A 21824-nucleotide genomic window follows, 5' to 3' on the forward strand; every position below is an offset into this window, starting at 1 on the left:
CCATACTTCTATCCATAGAACCATTATGTCCTCAAGCAATTTCTAACAGCTGTCTGCCCTAAATAATATGATTGGTGTGGGCCTTATGTTTTAATACTGAAAACTAGCATGATAGAAGCTGCAAAAGCAAGATGTTTTTTCTAAATGGCTATCATTTCTTTTTTTAAATGATTTGAAGTACAAATTGCAGTGAATGCTAAACATAGCCCAAGCTTCAGCATCCCTTCTCATCTCTCATTTTATATAAATATACTCATCAGGTGGTTGATAACAGAATGAAAGGCCATCAAAATTGAAAACAGACAGTTCTACTACCCAGGTGCCTGCAAACTAAGATTTTAAATATCCTGTAATGAATTTTGAAAAACTTTATGATTTAAAGTACTGCCAGTTGAGAAGAGTCATTATCTGTAGGCCATTGAACTTTAGTTTGAAAGATGGGAGTAAGTGTGTTACCAAACTTACGAGTGAATTTCAAATTGCTGTCCCCAGTGGAAGAACAATTGGTGGTTATTTGAAACATGATAAACAAAATGAGAAAAGGCTTGTGAAATGGCTGGCTCTTGGAAGACTTCTGTCAAGCTGTAATGACTAAATAACATTCCAAACACAATTTTGCTTGCTCCATTAATTTGGAGTTGGGCATAACATGCATATATTTGTATGCAATTTGTCAGTCACTTGTGGAAAATTTTAATAAATGACTAAAACCAGCCAGTCTAGGTGCAAAGGTAGACTCAAGTTAATGTCTGTGTTTTCTGGAGTTGACTTTAGCCAGGAAAGACTTGAGGAAAAATTAAATGTCTAATCCAAGAGTAACTTTGGTCTATGCTAAGTGTTGAAGAGTCTGCAGCAAACTTGCATTTGAACTTTATTGATGAAGTACCTAACCGTCATGCAGACTACTTCTGAACTATTATCTGACTTCTCTTGGGATGCAGTGTCCTATGGCATTTGGTAATATAAGGTCCTAAGCAAGGTATTTTTCATGTGAAACCTCAGTGCTAATGTTTCTGTTTTGGTTTGTGTTTTTAGGGATCAGACGGGATTCTCTAATTTATTGCTTGCTGAGTGTTCTGTTTGGTGAAAGTCATGTCATCCATATTGCCATTCACTCCACCAGTTGTGAAGAGACTTCTGGGGTGGAAAAAATCTGCTGGTGGCTCTGGAGGGGCTGGTGGTGGTGAGCAGAATGGTCAGGAGGAAAAGTGGTGTGAAAAAGCAGTGAAAAGCTTGGTCAAGAAGCTAAAGAAAACAGGACAGCTGGATGAGCTTGAGAAAGCAATTACCACTCAGAATTGCAATACAAAATGTGTGACAATACCAAGGTAAGTGCTGTTGTGTTTGAAATGTTACAACCACTTAAGAAATGACTAAATGGATGTTTAGGCTATCCTGTGAACAAATGACTAAAAAAAAAATCAGTTGCATGCTTTTGATTCTTTAAAACCTATTTTGGTTTTATATGGTGCTTGCTTACAACTGAATCACATGCTTTGTAAAGTCACAACTTCTAATAATTATCTCTACATTTCAATTTTCATTGCTATGGAGGTTCCAATTTGTATGTATTCTAGTGGTGCCTACCACACCTCTTAATTTGTAGCACTGCCTTATGCTTTTATTTAATAACTCTGTCTATAATCGGAGGGGCATACTTGAACCTACATTTCCACTTCAAAAAAAAAAAAAAAAAAGACGACTAGTTTTCCTTGGTCAACACTTCAGTCATGTAATTATTTTCAGTTGTATCTGGTAATTTCATCTAAATTGTACAAGCTGCATCTGTTTTCTCTTTTGAAGGGAAATTTTATCTTTGGAGGCAGGTTGTCTGAAGACCAGTTTATTTACTGTAATTATTTGTTATTGGTTACTGAAAGTGCTTTCTATTTCATAACCTGGAGTATTTCTAGAACTGCTCTTCTGCTCCTGATACGTATATACATTTAGGTGAACAACTTGCATACTACCCCTTTGACTTTCTCAACTTAATTCATAGCAACTGCTGTGCGAGAGGCAGGGGTTATGCTTGTAAGTATAATGCAGTCTGCTCTTGATTCATGTTGTACAGAAATCCCACTAAGGTGCCTCTGTAAGCTCCTTAGGTGCAACATAAGTACCAAATCACTTCACTGGTGTCTTTCTCTATGAAAAAGTTAGAGGATCTGGTGGCACAGGAATATTCTGGGCACTTAGCCCCTCAACACTTAAAATAGTTTCTAGGAGAGAGAAACTGCATCTGGTTTATGACCTTAATTTCTGTATTAGCAGATTCATCCCAGCTACTTTTAAACTTTGTATTAATCATAGCACAATCTAGATTTGACTGGTGTCAGTAATGATTACCATATATCAAATGTGTTATAGCTGTTACCTGATAATGGTTTTAGCATTCTCTTTTAGATTTGACACAGCTTTCTGGGAAAATCATGAGTATGCTCTGAATGAATGACTACTTTAATTCTGTTCTCTCTCTTTTCTATTCACCTTTTGTTTCTAATGCTGTCCTCGGCTTGTATTTCTTACCTAGAGCAGTCCCAAAATTCTCTGGGTTTCCCCTTTTCTTTCTTCCTTTTGCCAGCTGTAAAACAGTCAAAATTAAAATATTAGAGGTTTCTTGTCTTTAGTGTATATCAGTAGACTAAGATTGGAACCTGTAGGGATATATATTTCTTGACTTGACATGAGATGACTCTATATATTTAGCAAGTCTACCACAACAAAGATGAAATGCTTAATTGGAAGGTGTTTCATTTGACAGAAGCTAAATATGCCATTTACTTGATATAAAATGAGTATCTAACTTTTAAACCTCTTAAAGAGACTTCCCAGAGCTTTCCTGCAGGGGTACTGAGGCAGTAAGTACTGCTACTTCAGAAGAATAATTGTCTTAAGTTCAATTTTGAAGATGATGTTAGGAGACACAAACAGTATGCCAATTTGTCATTGTTTTCCTAATCTACTTGTTGTCTGCATTTGAGTATATCTCCTCCTGCTTGCATGACCTTTTGTGTTAAAGTAGACCTAGTAAATAATTCTTTAAAATAGAATATGAAGCTCTGTTGTACTCTGTATAGCCTTTGTGTTGTGACCAGCATTTCTTGTTTGGCTGTGATGTACTGTTTCTCATCCATCTTTCAGTCAGCTGTAAAAAGGACTGGACCTAGGTTTTACTTTTCTTGACTACCTTAGGAGTAAGCTGGTAGCTAGAGAGCTCTTCAAGTGATGTTGGCTATTCTACAAGGTTTAATTTTAAACTAAGAAATGGCTTTGGTATTAAGGAGCGAGATGATATCAGGGTTGCCAGCAGTGCTATACAGAATTCTTGAGTTTCATAGTTGGCTGTTGGACTGTTGATATTATTTCACTTTGACAGCAGCAGTCTGGATTCCCAAGAAAGAACAAATGTCAACTCAGTACTGTAATGACTTCTGGAGATACTTTTTCTTGGATTTAGTAAGTTGTTGAAACCACTGCTCGAGACCCACTTTAATGAATGTCTTAAAGATCTGCAGATCAGCAGGGATAAATAATAAAATGCTGAATTTGAAACTTTTTTTTCTTCCTAGTCAGTAGGATGTTTGAGGTGTAAGCTGCTGAGATGAAGTTCTGATGTGGCCGCTGGGCTAACTTTCCAAACGTTCTGCATGGGGAAGGTTTTTGGCTTTGGGTTTGTGTGGGTTGGTTGGTTTGTGTTTTTCTAACTAGCTTTAGATTTACTTACTAACACTGTTTAACTCAGTGTAGGTACTGGCAAGTGTTGTGGGATGCTCCCATTTGCCACTGTTGCATTATTTCCTCAACAGAAGTTTCAGTTGTGGTTTCACAAGTTTCTGATCCCCTTGGAGATTTCCAGGGAATTTGATACAGTACTTAACTCTAATACACTTTTTCATCATTGAAACCTAAAGCAACTGAATGCCTACAAGCTGTTCTCAAAACTGAGAGCAGCTTGGACAAAAGTTGCATTAAATTGCCTCTTCAGAAATCTGCATGTACTTACTGTATGTCATCGATAACCCTACTGTGTTTGGGATTGTTCAGTTTCTGTGCTGTTTGTCAAGGTGACTACATACTAAGTGAGGCTGATACTGTGTGTACTGTGCAAAAGCTGCTCATGTGGTAATTAACACAACTTCTTAGGCAGACTAATAGAGGTTCTGAGAAAGCAGAAGCAAACAGATGGAGTGGGTGTTGGCATCGCACAGCAGGGGTGCTTAGCTTTTCATAAGTGGGTCAGTAATCTAGAGCAGAGGCTAAATAAGTGCAGAGGTCCTTTTGACACTAGCCCTCTAAGTAATTTGTAGTTATCTTGCTGAATCCTCCCAGCAAGCCAGTGGGATTCTAATTGCATAATCCCTGTGTATCCTGAAACTAAATGTTGGTACGGGAGTTCACTTTTCTAAAATACGTAATGAATTCGGTAGACTTTCAGATCCTGTGTTTATGCTCTCCTTTGCAGTTTTGACACAAATGGAGCACAAGAAGTAGTTAGTGAAGAAACAGAGCAGAAGCATCCATTTATACAAGTCATCTTCTAATGGAGCAGTTTCTTCCTTATTAGCACAGATTGTTCTGTTGAAGTAAATAGTTTGTAACTAGTGATAGCTGAAATCCAAGCCTTTAACAAACCAAACCATGCCATGTAATAAGTAGTGAACTGGCATATTCATAGTCTGTCTTCATTATTTGAAAAGTCATTTCAGTGGTGACAATACAGAGTACTGGAATCCAAAGCAAGGAAACACAAATCACTAGTTTCAGTGTCCCAGTATTTTGGTGTGATCAGCTGTGTGGTTTTTCCGTCTTAAAAAGAGAGTAGATATGCCTTATGCTTTCTTCTTGCTTCTTTTAAATAAAACTTAACAAAATGTGGTTGCTTTTGTAAAATGACTGATAAGGTACAACTAATAAGATAGTTTAGTTGGAGTAGGTTCGTGATAATGTTGACCTGGGCTGTTGGAGCTCCTATATTTTTAAAATCTAAAAATAAGCTAGGGGAAGGAAAGCATTGAGTTTAGACTCCTTTGTGATGCCTTATATTTCTCTAGAGCTTGCGTATCGGGAAGACTAGTGCAGACACACTGACTGTGTCCTTTCTGAGCTGTAACTAGGCACATCAGTATCAAGTGTTGAATTCTGCTCCCATGCCAGCATTTGGGTAATGTGACAACTGTATTATGGCCTTATCTCCTATGAAGGATGAGTAGTAATGGAGATGACCTTCCTGTATGGAGTATTCCCCAGGTACAACTGTAGTCTTCACTTGTTGCATGTCATAACGCATTTGCTCTTCCCCAGCAGATTCCATCTTGCACTCTGCTTTCACTTACCCATTGTTGAACCCACAGAGCATTGCTGTATCTCATCTCCTTGCTGGCAGTTTTCCCCTATTCTACACGGTCTGCATGATGCAATGCTGAACTGAAGCATATGAGATCACTCAGTGTATACGTGCATCTTTTTTTTTTTTTCCCTTCCAGTATATGCAGGAGGATAAAGAAAGTGATAGGTGCCTCCCATCAGTCTCAGCATCTCTAGCTTTCATTCATTTTGGCTTTGCATGGTGAATACAGCTTTCATGCGTGTCCTGACAAAGACTATTTGTAGTTAGGGGCAGCTAAAAGATGCATCTATAACAGTATACCTCTCTTTTGCCAGACGTTTGTGTACTCATCTCAGTAATGTAAAAGGATTTGATACAACATCAAACAACTTCCTGAGTGATAACTTAAACTTCTTGAAAGGATAATTAGTTTAGTAGTTACATAGTTAATAGTAGTAGTTACATTACAGTTATTATGTAAACTTGCTTTTGATACCATGTGTGGAACAGTACTTAACACTTGAATCTTAGCTTTAATGGGAAGTTCTGAGTTTCTACAGAGGAGGTAGATTTTATCACTGCTTTATATTAGATGCAACTACAGCACAGAAGCAAAACGATGTTGAATGTTGGTGAAAAAGTGATCTGTCAGATTACTGGCTGAAATAAGGTTTTAAGACCAACTTCCTTTAAATCCCGATTCAGAGATTGTTTGCTGGTGTGCTAGTACTGTGCAAGTGCTTTAGGCGAAATGCAGCAGTTGCTTCCAGCGCAGAGAGAAGGCTAACACTCTTGTCAAACTCTTGCTTTCCAGCCTGCTGTGCTGTTACAGTTTTGGAAGGTATTATCTGAAAAATGTTTTTTCTTGCTTAACAGTTCGATACGTATGTAGAAAATGTAGTCTTATCTGTGCCCTCTGTCCTTCTTGCTTAACATGAGGGTAGCATCCCTGTGCTACATTTCCTGGTTTTTAGAAGCTTATTTTTGCTTTGTTTTCAGCAGCATCCCAATTCTGACTTAAGTGAGAGAGATAACAAGAAGGGCTCAAATTCGGACATTGTTTTTTGAAGTGTAGCTGATTTGTGGGATTTACAGTGAACAATTAGACTTCTGAAGCACCTGGCTTCTGCTTCAACTATGAGGTGAATTCTGCATACTTTTTATCAATGCTAATGTCTGGCATTTAAATTAGGAGCCGCTTACTGACCCACTTCACTAATGCTGGTGTTTCTTTGAGCTTAGTAGGATGAAGTAGTAGTATTATAAAGGCATACCTGGTACCTTTCTTTCACTTCAGGCAATAGTGAAGGTTGGTAACTTTATAAACTGCTATCATGGAACCAACCACACCCTGACTGTCCTGAGGAAATAGTGTGGTGATGGTATTAAAGCATTGTGTTCTGAATACCTTTTCAATATTTTTTTCCTTAAGAATGTAAAAATGTAGTTATACATATTGACTGCTGCTGAAGGCTGTAATGTTTTGCAGGTTTTTTGTGAAGCAAAGATCTGCATATCCAGGAGTTCGTTTTCATGTGACTTCTGATCCTAAAAGGCTGCTCTTTTAACATCAAATGACTAATGCTATTGACACTTGACTACTTTTCTTACACTTGCTTACAGTGTCCCCGAAATAAATCCAGTACATCTTAATTTTGTTGCATTTCTGATGTATTCTGCAAGGATGCAGGTACTTAAAACTGCAGAATCTAGTGCAAGTTCATCAAACACGTTGAAGGCAAGACCATTTGACATGGTCAAAATTCTCTAAAGAAACTAGGAATTTCTCTATTATGCTCATGTTACTCCTTCGCTTGCTTGTCCTGCAGTCCTTTCTTCATTCCAAGCTGTGACTTCACAGTACAGATAAGATAAGCAGCCTAGGCATAGCTTACGGCACATGTCAAAATTGTTTTCTAAAGGCTGGCGCACTTTGTTAGTTAATACTGGCCTCCATACATGGAACTTGCTGTGCTGATCGAAGTGTCTACAAAGGAGTTAACTGCAGAAGGAAACTAGGCAAAGAAAAGACCTGTTTAAAGATAGGACAACTGGCTTGGAACTGCTGTTTGAGAGAAAACAAATCTTTAAAAATGGTGACATTTTGATGCCTTTTTCACATAACTGAGTAAAAAGTAACTTCTAATTTAGGTGGAAAGGGCACAGTTTTTCTTGAATATAACCTGTGCTACCACTCGCATGTTCTTTTTTTAATTCCTTGGGAATATTTCTCAGGAAAGTGATCACATAGCTGCATGCAGTAACCTAGTTTTAGGGATGCTTTTGATCACCAGGAGAGCAGAGTTGTCTAACGTAGCTTCTAGAATAGATTGTTTTCAAGCTTTTAAGATCTTCCCCCAAAATAGGTTACTTCAGAGGATAGCAATACAGAAATTCCTTTGTTTCTTCTCAGGTTAAGGCCATAGGAGATAGGTCATTTCAACAATTATACTGGGTGGTGGTGGGGAGGTTCCTCTGGAAATGTTTTAGGCGAATTCCCAACATCTGCTGCTAAGGTATGAGTAGTTAGCTAAGAGGACAACAGCAGGCAGTTGGATGGGCACAGTAGATCCTAAAATAACATTGCTGTCCACACAGAGGTGAAGTCTGTTTTCCCAGAAGCAGAACTTGGCACTGTCTGTAGGCTTGTAGTAGAGCTGGGATAATTTGCTATTGAAATTGGGTGTGGACATGGATTTTTAATCATAGCTCACAAGTTGAGAACTGCTGTGTATAAAGAATGTCCTCAAACCACATACTGTATTTCAGTCTGGATGCATTCACTTAAATGTAAATTGGTTCTATAAATGTTTGAAGACTATAGTTGAACATCTTAAGCTTTCTAAAATAAGTATAGATATCTAAGACAGTACATCAGAATACACTAAAGCACCCTTTTTATTGCTGAGATTACAGGCAGAGTGTGCTTGTAAATTGTTTGTTGATAAGCTGGCTCGTCTTTCTCATGACAGGATTATTGAGGGTGAAGCAGAGCCCACTCTGCTCTTGTTGGAATTTCAATAAAAATAATTTGAACAAAGCTTTAGAACAAAGCCAAAGAGATCTTTTCCTGGAAGTATGCAAGAGATGGCTGAGGTTTTGGGGAGTGTTAGTAGATTAGCTTCTAGCTAAGATTAGCTTCAGAATCCACTGATCTTCCTTGTGATAGCTGGTGCTGTGAAGGCTTTGGATGTGCTCACTGGAAAAGTGTAGCAGGAGGATCAAGTTGCCCTTGCTTTTCTCAGTCCTGCAAATAAGGTGGGACTTGAATCTTGTCTCTACATTCTCTGTATGAAAGACTAAAGGAAGTTCTTGGTGCTTTCTAAGTGTGTCGTACCAGGCTTTGGCCTCGGCAGGGGAGTGAGGACAGAATGATGGTGTGCTTTGCAGTAACTTCTATTGTGTGCAACATCTCTTCATCTCAGAGTTGGCCCCATGCGTACGTACTCCTCCGGCAGCTTGCCGTGTAGCTTCCTGACTTCCTCTTAGTAAATACTGTTGTGCAGCCTGAATGTCAAGCCTAGAAAACAGCCAGGCAGCTGCCTGCCAGGTGCATAGAGTCCACCTGCATTGCCTGAACATAAGCGTGAAAAGATGATCCTGCAGAAGGAGTCTGTTGTCGCTGAAAGAGGCAAGTGCAAAGCAGTTGACTTTGGGCTTATTCTTCTGACGTTTTGTGGAGTCTTCTAATCTATATTGAGAGCTGCTTTCAAGAATTTTATGATGACAGGTTTCAACTGGTCCAGTGTTCTGTAGTGCTGTGCTGTGCAACGTGCATTAGTGTGCAGAGAGAGAACAGGAGTGCTCTGAGAGATTGCACTAACCTCAGTGAGGTCTGTCTTGGAGCTGGAGTGGCAGAAGCTGGCATCTGGTTTTCCAAGACCATCTCCTGCTCAAAGGTAAATGGGCCCAGGTCATCTTAGTTTCTAAATGTTCAGGATGGGGTGGTTGTAGACACAAGGATGCTGGCCCTAATTACATATGTGTAAAATGACATGTTCAAACTGTAGGTTGCAGAACACCTTTAGATGCTGCATGGACATGTCATGGGAAATAAAAATTCGTGTCAAGTTTGACTTCGAGTGTCTATGAAACTTATTTTCTAAACTTGAGGTAAGCAATCAGTAGGACAGTGTTGGTGACACGACCTGCATCTGTTTGAAAAGTACTCTTATGAATTTCCTTGAACTACACAACTAGTTTTTTAATGGATGTTTTATCACAAAACTAAATTTAAAAATGGTAAAATGGAAGATCTGCTGGTGGCTGTTCACAAATTTCTCAATTTCTTTTAAGCTGGTGAAAGAAAAATAAGATGGTTCAGATGAACTAAAAAAACCTAACCATGTGGAAGTATCAAATGCTTACTCAGGGAAGGAGCTGGATAAATACAACAGGAGCTGGATAAGCAGAACGGAAGTTGTTTAGTTGTCTTCAGAAACTGACTTTAAATATCTTTTTGAAGCTTGATTGTGAAAAGAATGCTTGGAGCATTTCTTACTAAAAATGTTCTTTTGTGAACTGGTCAACACTGTCTGGTTTTCCTACTTATTGAGAAGAGCCATCATGGATGGGCATGTGACAGTGCAGTGAATGGTCAAAGCAGAGTAAGCCAAGAAGTTAAATACTATCATTCCCTCTTTCCTTAACCCTTCCTACATAACTTCCACATTATAGCCTCAAGTTAAATTTTCCTTGCTTTCTCCTGTTTGATTCGTAGCATCATATTTGTAGTATTTGGTATGTAGGGTAGGATGCAGGATTAATGAAAGCCTAAGATAATGCTTTTTTTTCTAATAGCATATTTTTCCTCTACCAACACTCCTACTTGAATGGCCACTTAGCAGCAAGACCTTATTCTAGATATCTGTATACAGAGAATATACGTGCATCAGCAGGGCACTGCGCAGGCACTGCGTATTACAGCAGTTGGGGCCTTGCTCTAGTGTAGGTAAGTCATTCTTTAGAAGATGTGTTTGAAGGCTTAAGTTTTCTAGCCTTCTAATGTGGTGTTGATTGAAATTAAGAGTGGTGATTGTGCCCAAGTGTAATTGAGTGAGGTTTTATTAAAAATACGAAAACATAGCTGTTAACTTGGTTTGTTGCATAGCTGTGGCTGATGTTGAGGACTGAATTCTTGTAAGTAAGGTTAAGTTTTAGTATTGACATAGTTCAGGTTACAGCATCTTATAATATTGATGTCATCCAGAAAAAGGAAGTCTTAGAGTATTAAACAAAGAAACCTAGGACTGCCAGTTTTCAGCTCGTGCAATTCAGGAAGCCATGTGACTTACCCACTTAATTTGTTACAGGGTTGGTATGCCAAGCAGAAAGTATTGGCATGTCATTTGAGGTAGGTTACCATGTAAAAATATAAATGTGCAAGGTACTTACCCAATAGTAAAATGCTGCATAGTTCAAAGAAGCTTCCCTCTTGAGTCAGGAGGAAAAATCATTGAATTTTGGAGACTATATCGTGTACTAACTGGAGCACTGGGTAAAGGTTCAGGGGATGTGGATTCTGGCCTTGGCTCTGCTGCTTTTTCCCAGGTAACCGTACAAGCTTTTAATCTACTGTCATTTTTCAGTCTATAAATTGAGATTAATTTTTGTAAGGTGTGTGATAATGCCATCTCTTTGCCTCACTGTTATAAACTGTATTATTTGGTTAGGGAGTGTAAGTTTACAGCATTGTTCCCGTTTAGAGTATCAGTGATATGGAAAGCAAATTTAGGGGTGGAAAGTTGTTGGAATTTGTGGAAGTTATTTACCTGCTAGTTACTGTTGCTCCTCATTAGGATTGCCTTAATGGTAAGGAGCAGGAAGAGTCAAAATTAATAAATGTTAAAACTTGCTTGATTTTTATATGCCATTAATTTGTTTGTCAGGTTAACAACTAATGCCGGAGCTGTTGAATTTTAAGCAAATGAAAAATAGCCACTTGTGATTACTTTAGTAATTTCCCTGCTTAGTGGATCCCTGTACAAAGGTCTAGCTAGGAAGAATAAGACAACATGTTGGTCACTCAAGGAAGAATGTGGACTGAGCTTTATTGTCAATATTGATCCCCAAATTATCTCATAATAGTACTTATTTTTCCTCCAATAAAGGAATCGGGGCTGTAATGAGCCCAAGTCAATGCTAAGCTATTTCTTGGCTTACTGTGGTAATTGGTGTCCTTGTATCAGGCCAGCTACTCAGTGTGGCAAAGATTCTTCTCCTCATTATATTCTTCTTTTGTAGAAGTCGGCCAATTTAGTTTTCTTGGTACTGCAACAGAACACCTGGATGCTGTTTTTACTGGTGTGAATGTTTTATGATGGCTAGAGCAATTTTAGAGGAAAAACTTCCCAATTGTGTAGCTCAGGCTGTTAGTCTAGGAAGAATTTGTAGGATAAACAACATACTGCAGTTCTTTTACTGCTGCAGCTTTGAACACAAATAGCTAGTTAATGGGTGCCCTACTGATTTAATCCTGTTTGTAATCTACACCTGCTAATTTAATAAAAGTAATTTCCCATGTCTTGTTTACTACTTGTTTCTGTTCACTTACTCTGACTTGGTTGCAGTGCTGATTGGTGGAAAGCTTCTAAAATTTACTGTATACAATGCCATAGTCTCATCATGAACAGCTTTCGTTGGCTTCTGTCATGCTGCATTGTTTGAAGCAGACCAGCAGGATACAACAGAACAATTGGGAGCTGGAGTAAGTTCACATCTCACTGCATATGCTTCAAAATTGGCAGAAGAACAATGAGATTGGGGAAATCCCTTTGGACAAGTGCTGCACAGTAATCTGACTTCAGCATTTGTTCAGAAGAGATCCCCCAAATTGTGGCTTTTTATTTTGAAATGTACAAACAAGTTTCAGTAGGTCCAGAATTGAAAGCTTTCATTTGGAGCCTTTGCCTGTAATTGTAGGTAAACTGACCGTTTCTTTGCATGCTTGGGTTATCTTAGATACTGGATACAGAGAAGCCTGATGCAAAAGAAGCAGACTCTTGAGTTTTGCTTAAATGCAGAATTTCAAAGATACTGTTTAGTTGAATTGGTGAGTTACAGAACCAGAACTGGTCTTCACTTCCTCTTAGTTTTGTGGCAGGCTTCAAGTCGAGTTCCTCTGTTGATACTTGAAATTATTTCAACTTGTGCTTTGACTATAAACTTAATGGCCATATCAGGGAAAGAATTCAAGTGTGTCCATTTAAGAAAGCTAATAATGAAAATACTTTTTTAGTTGCTTTGTATTTAAATTTTGAGTGTCTAATGTTCTGCTTATGTCCCAAGTACCTGTCTTGCAGACCGATGCCTTGTCTAAGCACAGTTAGTAGCCAAAAATCAATGTGTTGCTGTCCCCTATACATCTCAGATGACTATAGTAGGAGAAGAGAAGGCCTACTGAAGTGATTGTGCCTGTTGCAAGCTGTGTTGGTGGCAGACATATTAAAAATGTTGTAATAGCCTGTTCAAAGATAGGAAGACATTTTTACTGGAGCCCAATGTCAGCATGTTTGTTCATTATGTGGGAACCCTTTAATGTTTTGGCCAATAACCACAGACATTCCAAGAAGGTTTTAAGCAGCTCTTCTTGCAGTGAGAAGCCACATAACTGTTCACTTGAATGCTAACGTTCCTCAAGCTGTTGAAACTCTCATCTCTGGCTGCAACAGGACAGAGAGAGAGCAGGGCAACTGCCACCTCAGCAGATGATGGTAGATCAGGGGTGACTCCTGTTAGGTGGAGTGAGCAAAAGAAACTTCCTTGGCCTGGGAAAGTGCTTTAACTGTTAAGCAATTGCATGTGAGGCAAGAGTGCTGGTGGGCTTCATCTTCAGATGTATGTTCTGGGTGTGGATCATGAGCAAGATGCCGAAGACTTCAGGACTTGTCCGTGATCTTAAGTCTTCCTTCTGTCTAGCTCTGGGCAGTGAAGCTCAGGAAATAGATTTTTGATTCTTGTTGTAAGGGTGTCCCCTGCACACTCTCAGATTTTCTGTCAGTAGTATCTGTTGTGGGGTCCTGTATTCTGCTTCTGGGTCTTAGGAGAGCAGAGGTCTGTAGTTAGGCACTTTGGCTATTAAGTTGCTTTCTTGATTTTTGCCTTTGCTAAGCACACAAGGCAATATAGTATCTCGGCAAACATACAAATACGTTTTTAAAATAAGATACTGCTGTCTTGTATCTGAACACTGAAACTCTTCAAGCACTTCTATGGCTTCCTTGCAGGTTGTGAATTTTCTTTAATATTTCTCATAAAATATGGCCATTGCTGTGAGTGGTTGTCAGACAATTCATGTATTTACATATTTATCAAAATAATATAACAGTCACAGCGCAAGTACCATTCAATTCTCTTCACCAATATGTTGTTTGGAGAAGCTTCCTCTATGGCTCAAACCTTAACTTAATTTGAAATATCTTGCAGGAAACACTGCCTGCCTTAGTTACATAAAACTTGAATTTTATATAACTAAAATATATAATTTCTCTGAATTCTCATATCCCTCATCTTTAGAGATAGCCTCTTGTTTGGGACATGGATCAAGTTCAATGTATGCTCTGTTTCACAGATTTTCTGCTAAGTATACATGGCTTGGGCTGCAACAGGGGTCATTCTGGGTGTAGTGGCTTCCCTGCATTGAGCACTTTATGTTTCTGTCCTGTGTTCACTTGTCTTCCTGGGTTTCTCGAGATGGGTGTGCAATTCATAGGGGAAGCTGTCCAGAGGCAGCTTCCATTTGAAATGAGGTATTAAAAGATCCTGTAACTGTTGTTCTGAGAGTAATCTTTTTGCCAAGTTAGCATAGATTTCAAGGAACGTGGACAAGATTAATATCCTGCAGAGCTAATCCCTCCCCCTCACTACCCCAAATACTTTCTAGTTTGAGAAGGTTAATCAAAATGTCACATCTTTTTTCAGCTGTCCATCAGTTGCAAAACAGCCCACTCATGCAGTAGCATCAGCTGCTCACCCACTTGGAGGATGACGGACTGCTTGACAAAAATTGACTTAGCCCTTGGTAGCTGTACCTGTTAGCTTGTGGGAGAAGCTTTTACTGCATCTACCAGTAATAGTGGTTGGAGAACTTGAGATAAAGGTCATTTTTTTAATGTCTGTCTGGTGCTAGTCCTGAAATGTGTATGCCGAGCTCTGTGTGTGTCTTGAAAGTATGATCTTCTATGAGATTGCTGTCTGCTGTTAACAAACCAATTTGGTGTGGATAGATCAGCCAGTATTGTGACGGATATGTCTTCCTAGAAAGATACTTTGTCCTTTGATACTTCTGATTCTGCTTAGGCCTGTTAAGGATGACGCAGAATGTTCATCTGTGAAACTGCATTGGCTGTCATCTTAACCCACTGCATGACATTGCTTACTAATACAAAACAGAAAAAAGAAAAAGTAACCGCATGTGGTGTGAAATGAAATTGAGATTAATCTGTTAGGTTCTTCATTTGTTATGTAACTTGTAAGTAAAAGAAAGGTATTTAACATTGCTGCTGGTCTGGAAGACCGTGCTAGTCCTCTGGCTCTTTAGTTGGAGCATTTCAGTGGTAATTTAAATATTAAAAGGAATTGCTTGATCAACTGTTTTGATAGGCATGGTATAATGAGTGGAGGACAGATGGTGATTTCTCAGCTAGTCCGAATTGCTGAACATACTCGCTTCATAGCAGCCTGCTACATGATGTGGTGCAACATCTTACTGGCTACACAGAGCTCTGATTCTTTTCCTAAATGGATGTTTTTAGAGCATGTGTTCCTGGTTATGCTTCCTTTATTGCGATAATAGAGTTTTGATCCTTTATTTCTTTGAGGAGATGGTGGTTTTGTGTTCTCTGGAAAGCTTTTGTCAGAAAGTCTGAAGACCTTTTCTAGTGTGGTGTTCTCAGAGGAAATATGGATGACTTATCATCAACGTTAGTTTGCTTGGACATGTAATGAACATGGTACTTTTGGCTGTGGGATTTTCAAGCTTGCAAACTTCTATCCCAGTTGAAGCACTGTATTTACATTTCTAAAGATACTGTGAGAAACTGCAAAGTAATACAGCAACTGGAAAACCTTTTTTGGTTATAATAGCGTAACAAATGAAAGCAGTGTAGGAATTCCAAGGTATTTCAAAAATGACATTTTAAAGTACAGACATCCATGTCCTCGGAGCCTGTGGGTCCACATGATAAGCTTTTTTTCTTTGTTGTTGTTGGGGTTTTTTTTGTTGTTTTTCACACACCCACACCCCACACCCCCCCAGTTAATCTCTGGAGAACTGCTATTGTGAATGCTGTTGTACACTTGTCATCCTTACTAGATGCAGGGCCTCTAGAAGTTACTGGTTTTGATGGCTTTTTTTTTTTTGAACATGTGATTGGGGGTAGTAAATCTGTGTTGTGGTTCATCTTACCCCCCGTAAGACTGCTTCAGAGTTTGAGAGATACAAATTGCAGCTGCTGGAAGCTATGGCGTTATATTGAGAGCAGGGAACTGGAGGGCAAGTTTCCCAGCAAAGCTGTTAGCTCATGATTTCCATAGGCTGCTTTTGCATGCTCCCTGTTTTCAGTCTCTGAGCGTTAAGACTTGTGGCCAGCTCCCTGCTGACTCTTGAGTGAAGCCAAGCTGTATTGCATGCCTCTTATTTCCCAGTCCTGAACACTACCATCTCTGTGTTGCTTGACCTCGCCATTTAGAAGCTTACAAGTTTGCAGGCTGCTCTCCACCTGACTTTGAACAGAGAGTAAAGACTCCTTGATAAGATCTGCATCTGAACAGACCATATGGACAACAAGAAAAGAAATAAATATTTTACTTCTGCTTGGTTTCCATGGCACCCTGGAAAAATTGCTCTTGAACTTTGAGGTGCTATCCTTCTATCATCGAGAGAAAAATAAAGGTAACACTGACTGTTGTTGGCTGTTATATTTTGTCTGACAGGACTGGGCTAGCATCTCAGGATTTGGGAGAAGGATAAAGTGAATTGAAGAGACCCACCTTATATCTGTATTTTTGCCTTTGTAGGCAATTTGTTGCGCATATGACCAGGAAGAAGTATGTCTTTAGGAAAGGCAACAGAAGCATATACTGTTCATCAAGACGACTTGTTGGCCTGGCACTCTGCAGAACTGGAAGAAACTAGCTGCTGGCCCTGGAATGAGCAATGAGCGGCTCAGATGTTAGGTTCTAACAGAGTATCTTTTGTACCTCACGTTCGACTTTTGCGTCCCCTGTGGACATCCTTAAAGTTTAAGCTGAAGTAAATGGGAGTTGTTCAATGACTTTTTTCTTTTCCCACAGTGTTAGAGAGGTTAATTGTATCCTGTGCCTCCTGCTTTTCTGGCTATTTTGATGTGTTAATTTTTTAGCATACATCCATTTATAAGGAAGGTTACTTAAGTCATTTTCCTCAGTTCAGATGCTGCATTTTGTATTTGATGTAATGATTTTGAATGTACTGTATAAAATACTATGTAAACTTTATTCGTAAAAGAGTTCTGATTATGAGAAGTTGTGTAATGGTTCCTGGTTTATATTCCACTAAATATGCCCATACATAAACATTTCTTTCTTGGATGTAGTATGTCCTGAATATGTGTATATGGGGAGGAGGGAGGCAGGGAGAGGAGATACAGTTACTGTTTTGAGCAAGTAATCTTTCTGTGTTGCATACGCTCAAAGAAAAAAGGTCTGCTTTTGGATTCTGGGGGAGAGGGAGAACCAACTTCTTTTTGTTATAAGACCAATTGCTTAAATAAAAGTAAATCTAAGGGGTTGGAGGCACTTGGGGGAGCATTCATAATTGTGGGAGCTGAGTGCCCCAGCTGCCAGTTTTACTATTGTTTTGTTGAGTTTCTGCTGAGAGAGAAGCCTGTACTTCCAGTTCTGTAAGACCTTTCTCTTCTGGAGTCCAGGGCTCTTTTAGACATTACTTAATATCCTTTTCCTACACTTAACAGGCTCTCTTTCTCCTTCGAAGAATGGGAGAATCTGTTAGCAAACTAACTGCCCACCTCTACTGCTAATGTGTAAATATCCATTTACTCTGGTTGCCAATGCTACCCTTTACTGGAACTTCCCTAGGGGTCTGCTTTTCTACCCCAGTGTCTATCACAGAATGGTCTCCATGGAATAATCTTGTCCAACTCCTTTTAAGGATGAGTGCCACTGCAGATCTGTGTAAATAATTTTTAAGAATTCACACTTGTACTTTTTATTCAGCATTGGTTAAGATATTAGCTCATCCCTCTAGCAGGTGCTTGGAAGAAAAAGTATTGTTTCATACTGAATTACTGAATCTTTACATTTTCTGTTGCAAGAAAATGAGATCAGGACCTCTGTGTTTACCACATCATTCACAAGCAGGAATGAACTGCTGTAGCTTTGAGTCGTGCCATTTGATGAATGTGTATGCCTGCTTACGTACATTTAAGTGAGTAGATGACATTGTCGCTGTAATATGGGATGGTGGTGATGCAAGTAAAAAGATTGGTCAATTCTGCAGGGATGCAAAATGATGTAAAATTCCAAGAGGAGTAGGGTAGATATAAAAGTAACTTAACATTTGCATCATTATTGCAGATCTCTAATGTTTCTAAGTGAGCATAGTGTGGAGAACCTTTTCTCTACCACCGCCTGCAGAGGGAAAAGAAACCATGAGTAATATACATTTTGGTGGTTGAGACACTAGGCCAGCCAGACTATATTCTGCAGTAAGCTTTTGTTGAGACAGCTTGCTATACAGCTAGCTGAGGTGCTGTTTGCAAAGACAGGTAATATAGTTAATGTTGCTACTAGCTGGTGCATAGACATTTTAGTCTGGAATAGATAGAAATGCTAATTGCCAGTATATAGAAAGCACTGTCAAGTCAGAATATAAAAGCAGCTACACATATTTTCATTTGAAACTCAGACTTAAGGATTTGATAGGAACTGTTGTCTGTGCTGAATACAATTCTGTATGTAAGCCAATGAACTTTTTTAATTGCTGACTTTGATTCATTTGTATTATACCTAAGCATTTCAAATTGGTCTTTCCTGTTACTGTTGTCTTTGAGACCCTTTCTGTGCTAGTTCCAAAGGTTTTGTGTATCTCCCTCCGAGCTTTATGAGTTCTTGAACCCCAGTTGCATCAGGGGGAAGATAACTGGTATGAGAGGAAGGATTCTATTCTTACATCCATCAATTGATCCTTTTCTCAAAGTTAGTGTTAGTGGATTGTAGTGGACAGTGTCTTCATAGGAGTGCAACTTCAATCCAGCTACACCAGTGATGAACCAGAGTCTAAGTCAATATAGCGGTGTTCCTTCTCAGTGTGTTGCTGTATGACGTCTTGGATCTAAGATCTCACATAGCAAGATTTAAACAAAGACACAAAAAACAAACCAAAAAAGTTAGTGTGCAAGGTACAAGGTCTTCAACCTATAGACTATAACCTGTTTTCTTAGGCAAATGTTACAGAAGCAGCCATCAGCAGTGTTAAAGCAATGGCATTTGCCCATTTGTTATGAGAAAATGGGATTCCATAAATCTAGTGACAATTTCTTGCTGCTGTAACTTCAATTCAGATAGTGTGGTGTAGTTCTTGAAGCAAATTTTGCACCTCTGTTCTGCCCCCTTGACAAAAATCTCAGTCAAGGTAGTGAGCCCTGTAAATGTTAGGCTGCTAGAAAGGTGTTTGTGTGCAATGAAGTAATTCTCTTGTTCAAGTCAAAACATGGTCTCTTCTGTGGTTGTAGCATTTTTCTTGTTTAATCTTTGAGTGAAAACGTGACTGAAAACAAATGTCAGGCTCACATCTGTAGGGAAGACTTTGCATGAGAATTCTAGAAATTGAAAACTAACTTTAATTCTCATCTCTATTCTGAAACAGATTAATGGGGCACTATCACAGTTTACTGAAATTATTTTTCATTTCAGTTGCAGCTCCATCACTACAAACACCTCAAAATGTAGGGGCAGACAAATTACATTCAGTGGAAGAAAGGCTCATGATTATAAGATTCAGGAAAAAGACAAATGGAGAAGATTGACTTGAACATAGATGCGCAAATTTGTTAATCCTAGAGTAGTTTGGGTTGGAAGGGACCTTTCAAGGCCATCTAGTCCAACCCCCCTGCAGTGAGCAGGGACATCTGCAACCAGAGCAGGTTGCTCAGAGCCCCGTCCAACCTGACCTGGGATGTTTCCAGGGATGGGGCATCGACCATCTCTCTCGGCAACCTGGGATAGGGTTCCACCACTCTCAGCATGAAAAATGCCTTCCTTAGATCTAGTCTGAATCTGCCCTCTTTTAGTTTAAAACCATCACCCCTTGTCCTGTCGCTACAGGCCCTGCTAAAAAGTCTGTCCCCATCTTTCTCCTAAGCCCCTCTCAGCCCTGGCAGCTGCAGTAAGGTTCTCCCCGGAGCCTTCTCTTCTCCAGGCTGAACCCCCCCAGCTCTCCCAGTCTGTCCTCCCAGCAGAGGGGTTCCAGCCCTCTTGCGCGTTGCTGCGGCCCTTGTTAGTGGCTATAGATTCTGAAAGATATGAAAGATTCGGGAAAAATGTTAGGGGTTCAGCATGATACTTCACAAATAAGCAAGTTAAACGTCCAAGACCATCCTATAATGATTCCTGTATAATATGGGCTTTGACTAGTGTGATGCAATTTGCATTTCAGGTTTTATTTTTTGTCTTTCTAGTGCTACCACTTCAGGTGAAGAGGAGGCTGTCAACTGAACTCTGTGCCTTTTAGCTCTTTTAGAGCTATTCCACTTCGTAAGACTTTGAAGAAGAAGGTGGAATTGCAGTTATGTATAGATTGTGACAATATTTAACAACTTCAGTATAGAATTTCTGGTACTTCATATATAACTATCTTTGAAGTCATTTTGCCTACTTTCATCTGATGTCCTACTTGTTGCAAGCACTTCATTTGGTACAAGAAGTACCTAGTGTATGGCAGCATTGCCAACACTATAAATAGTGTTAGTTGTAGGATAGTTGTTTTGTTCATTCTGTCTTTCAGTAAAAACTGGTAATAAATTCATAGTAGCAGCAACCTGTAATATACAGATACCAGCCTAAGCATGTGTATGACAGTTTTGGTGCGCATATGGTACTGTTCAATACTGCTGGCTTTGGGTTCTTTCAACTAGCACCACAAATAAAAGAGCATCTCTCTAAAACCAAGTATTATTGATGAGACCTACCACCTTTATCCCTAGCTGTTATCTTCTATTTTGCAAATGTACTTGGGGAAAGTACAAGGGTGTCCTGGAGTGTGTGCAGGGCCCTGCCATGTGTAGGCACCAGCTTGTTTGATGCTGTGGTCATGACTATTTGGACAGTACTTGCACATACTTGCTTGGATCTGCAAATCGGTACATCTGACTTTTAACTGTGCTGAGAAACTGAACCTAATGAAGCAGCCTAGGTTGAGTGCCAGCCTGAGGTGGCTGCTTTAGTTGGCATCTGGACGTCAGTGAGAGGATTGTGGATTGTTCTGTGTGGCTGCATCTCCAACTACTGAAGTTTCCAATTCAGAATTACTGCTAGTGCAAGCCAGGATGCAAATGGCTTTCTGTAATCACTAAGATGAGGTCATACTGTCCCAGGCTAACATTAATATGTTGGTTGGCGATGGTCATCTTATCCTGTTTAGCCTTATCCTGTTCCTTTTGTCACCTAGGTGGGTCAGCGTCCTTTGCCACCTAATTGTATTGCAAATTTTTGCACTCCATTTGTGAGCGATGTGTTGCAGTTGAGATGATGTCCATCTGTATTTTTGGACTTGTGAATGTGACTATAGTGTGTTACTTTAGACTGTTTCATTCCATGTAGTTTATATCTGGTTATTATGGATTTTGATACGGACTTTCATTCCTGCAAGAGGGATATAATATATTAAAGCAAGCAATTGTATTGCTTATTTATGAGTGTGGCACATGTTTGTCCATGTTCACTCTTCATGGTAGATAATAATTCATGTGTATTTCAATTGGGCCTTGAGAGTCCAGTCTTGTAGTAGAATTTTAGATACAATTATTCCACTAAGGTAGTTTGCACTGTTGATGCTGATTGGGAACATCATCTGTGACATGTAGACTAGGCAATGCAAATATTTTTTGGTTATCGTTGATATTTAGGTTTTTCCTGTGTCCACATTTTTCTTGCGTGTGTCAGTATTTTCTGCCTTGCTAAAGAAAGGCAGTTTTGGCACTTCGTCTCAAAATTGTGAAGCATTGCTACAGCTCTTTGCTGTTTAGGTGATTTCTTGCCCAGAGTAGGGTTTTTTTGGAACTCGGATTTTCCTGTTAAAGGAAATGATGAAATGGAAGAAGTGAAGGCATACTGTGTGCTGTTGCATGCTGATAGCCACATTAAAGATTCTTCTTGCCAGAATTGTACAGTATCATCTGAGATGCTGCTCCTTATAAGCAGATGAAAAGTCAGGTTGAAACGGCAACTCTTGCAACCCTTTCCACTTAGGGAAGGGCTCTGACTCTTGCAACCCTTTCCACTT

General features: G+C 39.4%; 1 protein-coding gene across 2 annotated transcripts in view; it reads left to right on the plus strand.

Annotated features, from left to right (window-relative positions):
• Positions 1-1092: 1092 nt before the first annotated feature.
• LOC309415095 (mothers against decapentaplegic homolog 2) overlaps positions 1093-21824 on the plus strand; it is a gene marked incomplete at its 5' end in the record, with an annotated part of 39110 nt that continues 18378 nt past the window's right edge. For both annotated transcript variants that reach the window (XM_082012538.1, XM_082012539.1), the window contains one exon: positions 1093-1328. In XM_082012538.1, the coding sequence (XP_081868664.1) occupies positions 1093-1328 (236 nt within the window). The remainder of the gene's footprint in view (positions 1329-21824) is intronic.

Source organism: Phaethon aethereus (assembly GCF_964289735.1).
Source record: "Phaethon aethereus genome assembly, chromosome: W".
Taxonomy (NCBI): domain Eukaryota; kingdom Metazoa; phylum Chordata; class Aves; order Phaethontiformes; family Phaethontidae; genus Phaethon; species Phaethon aethereus.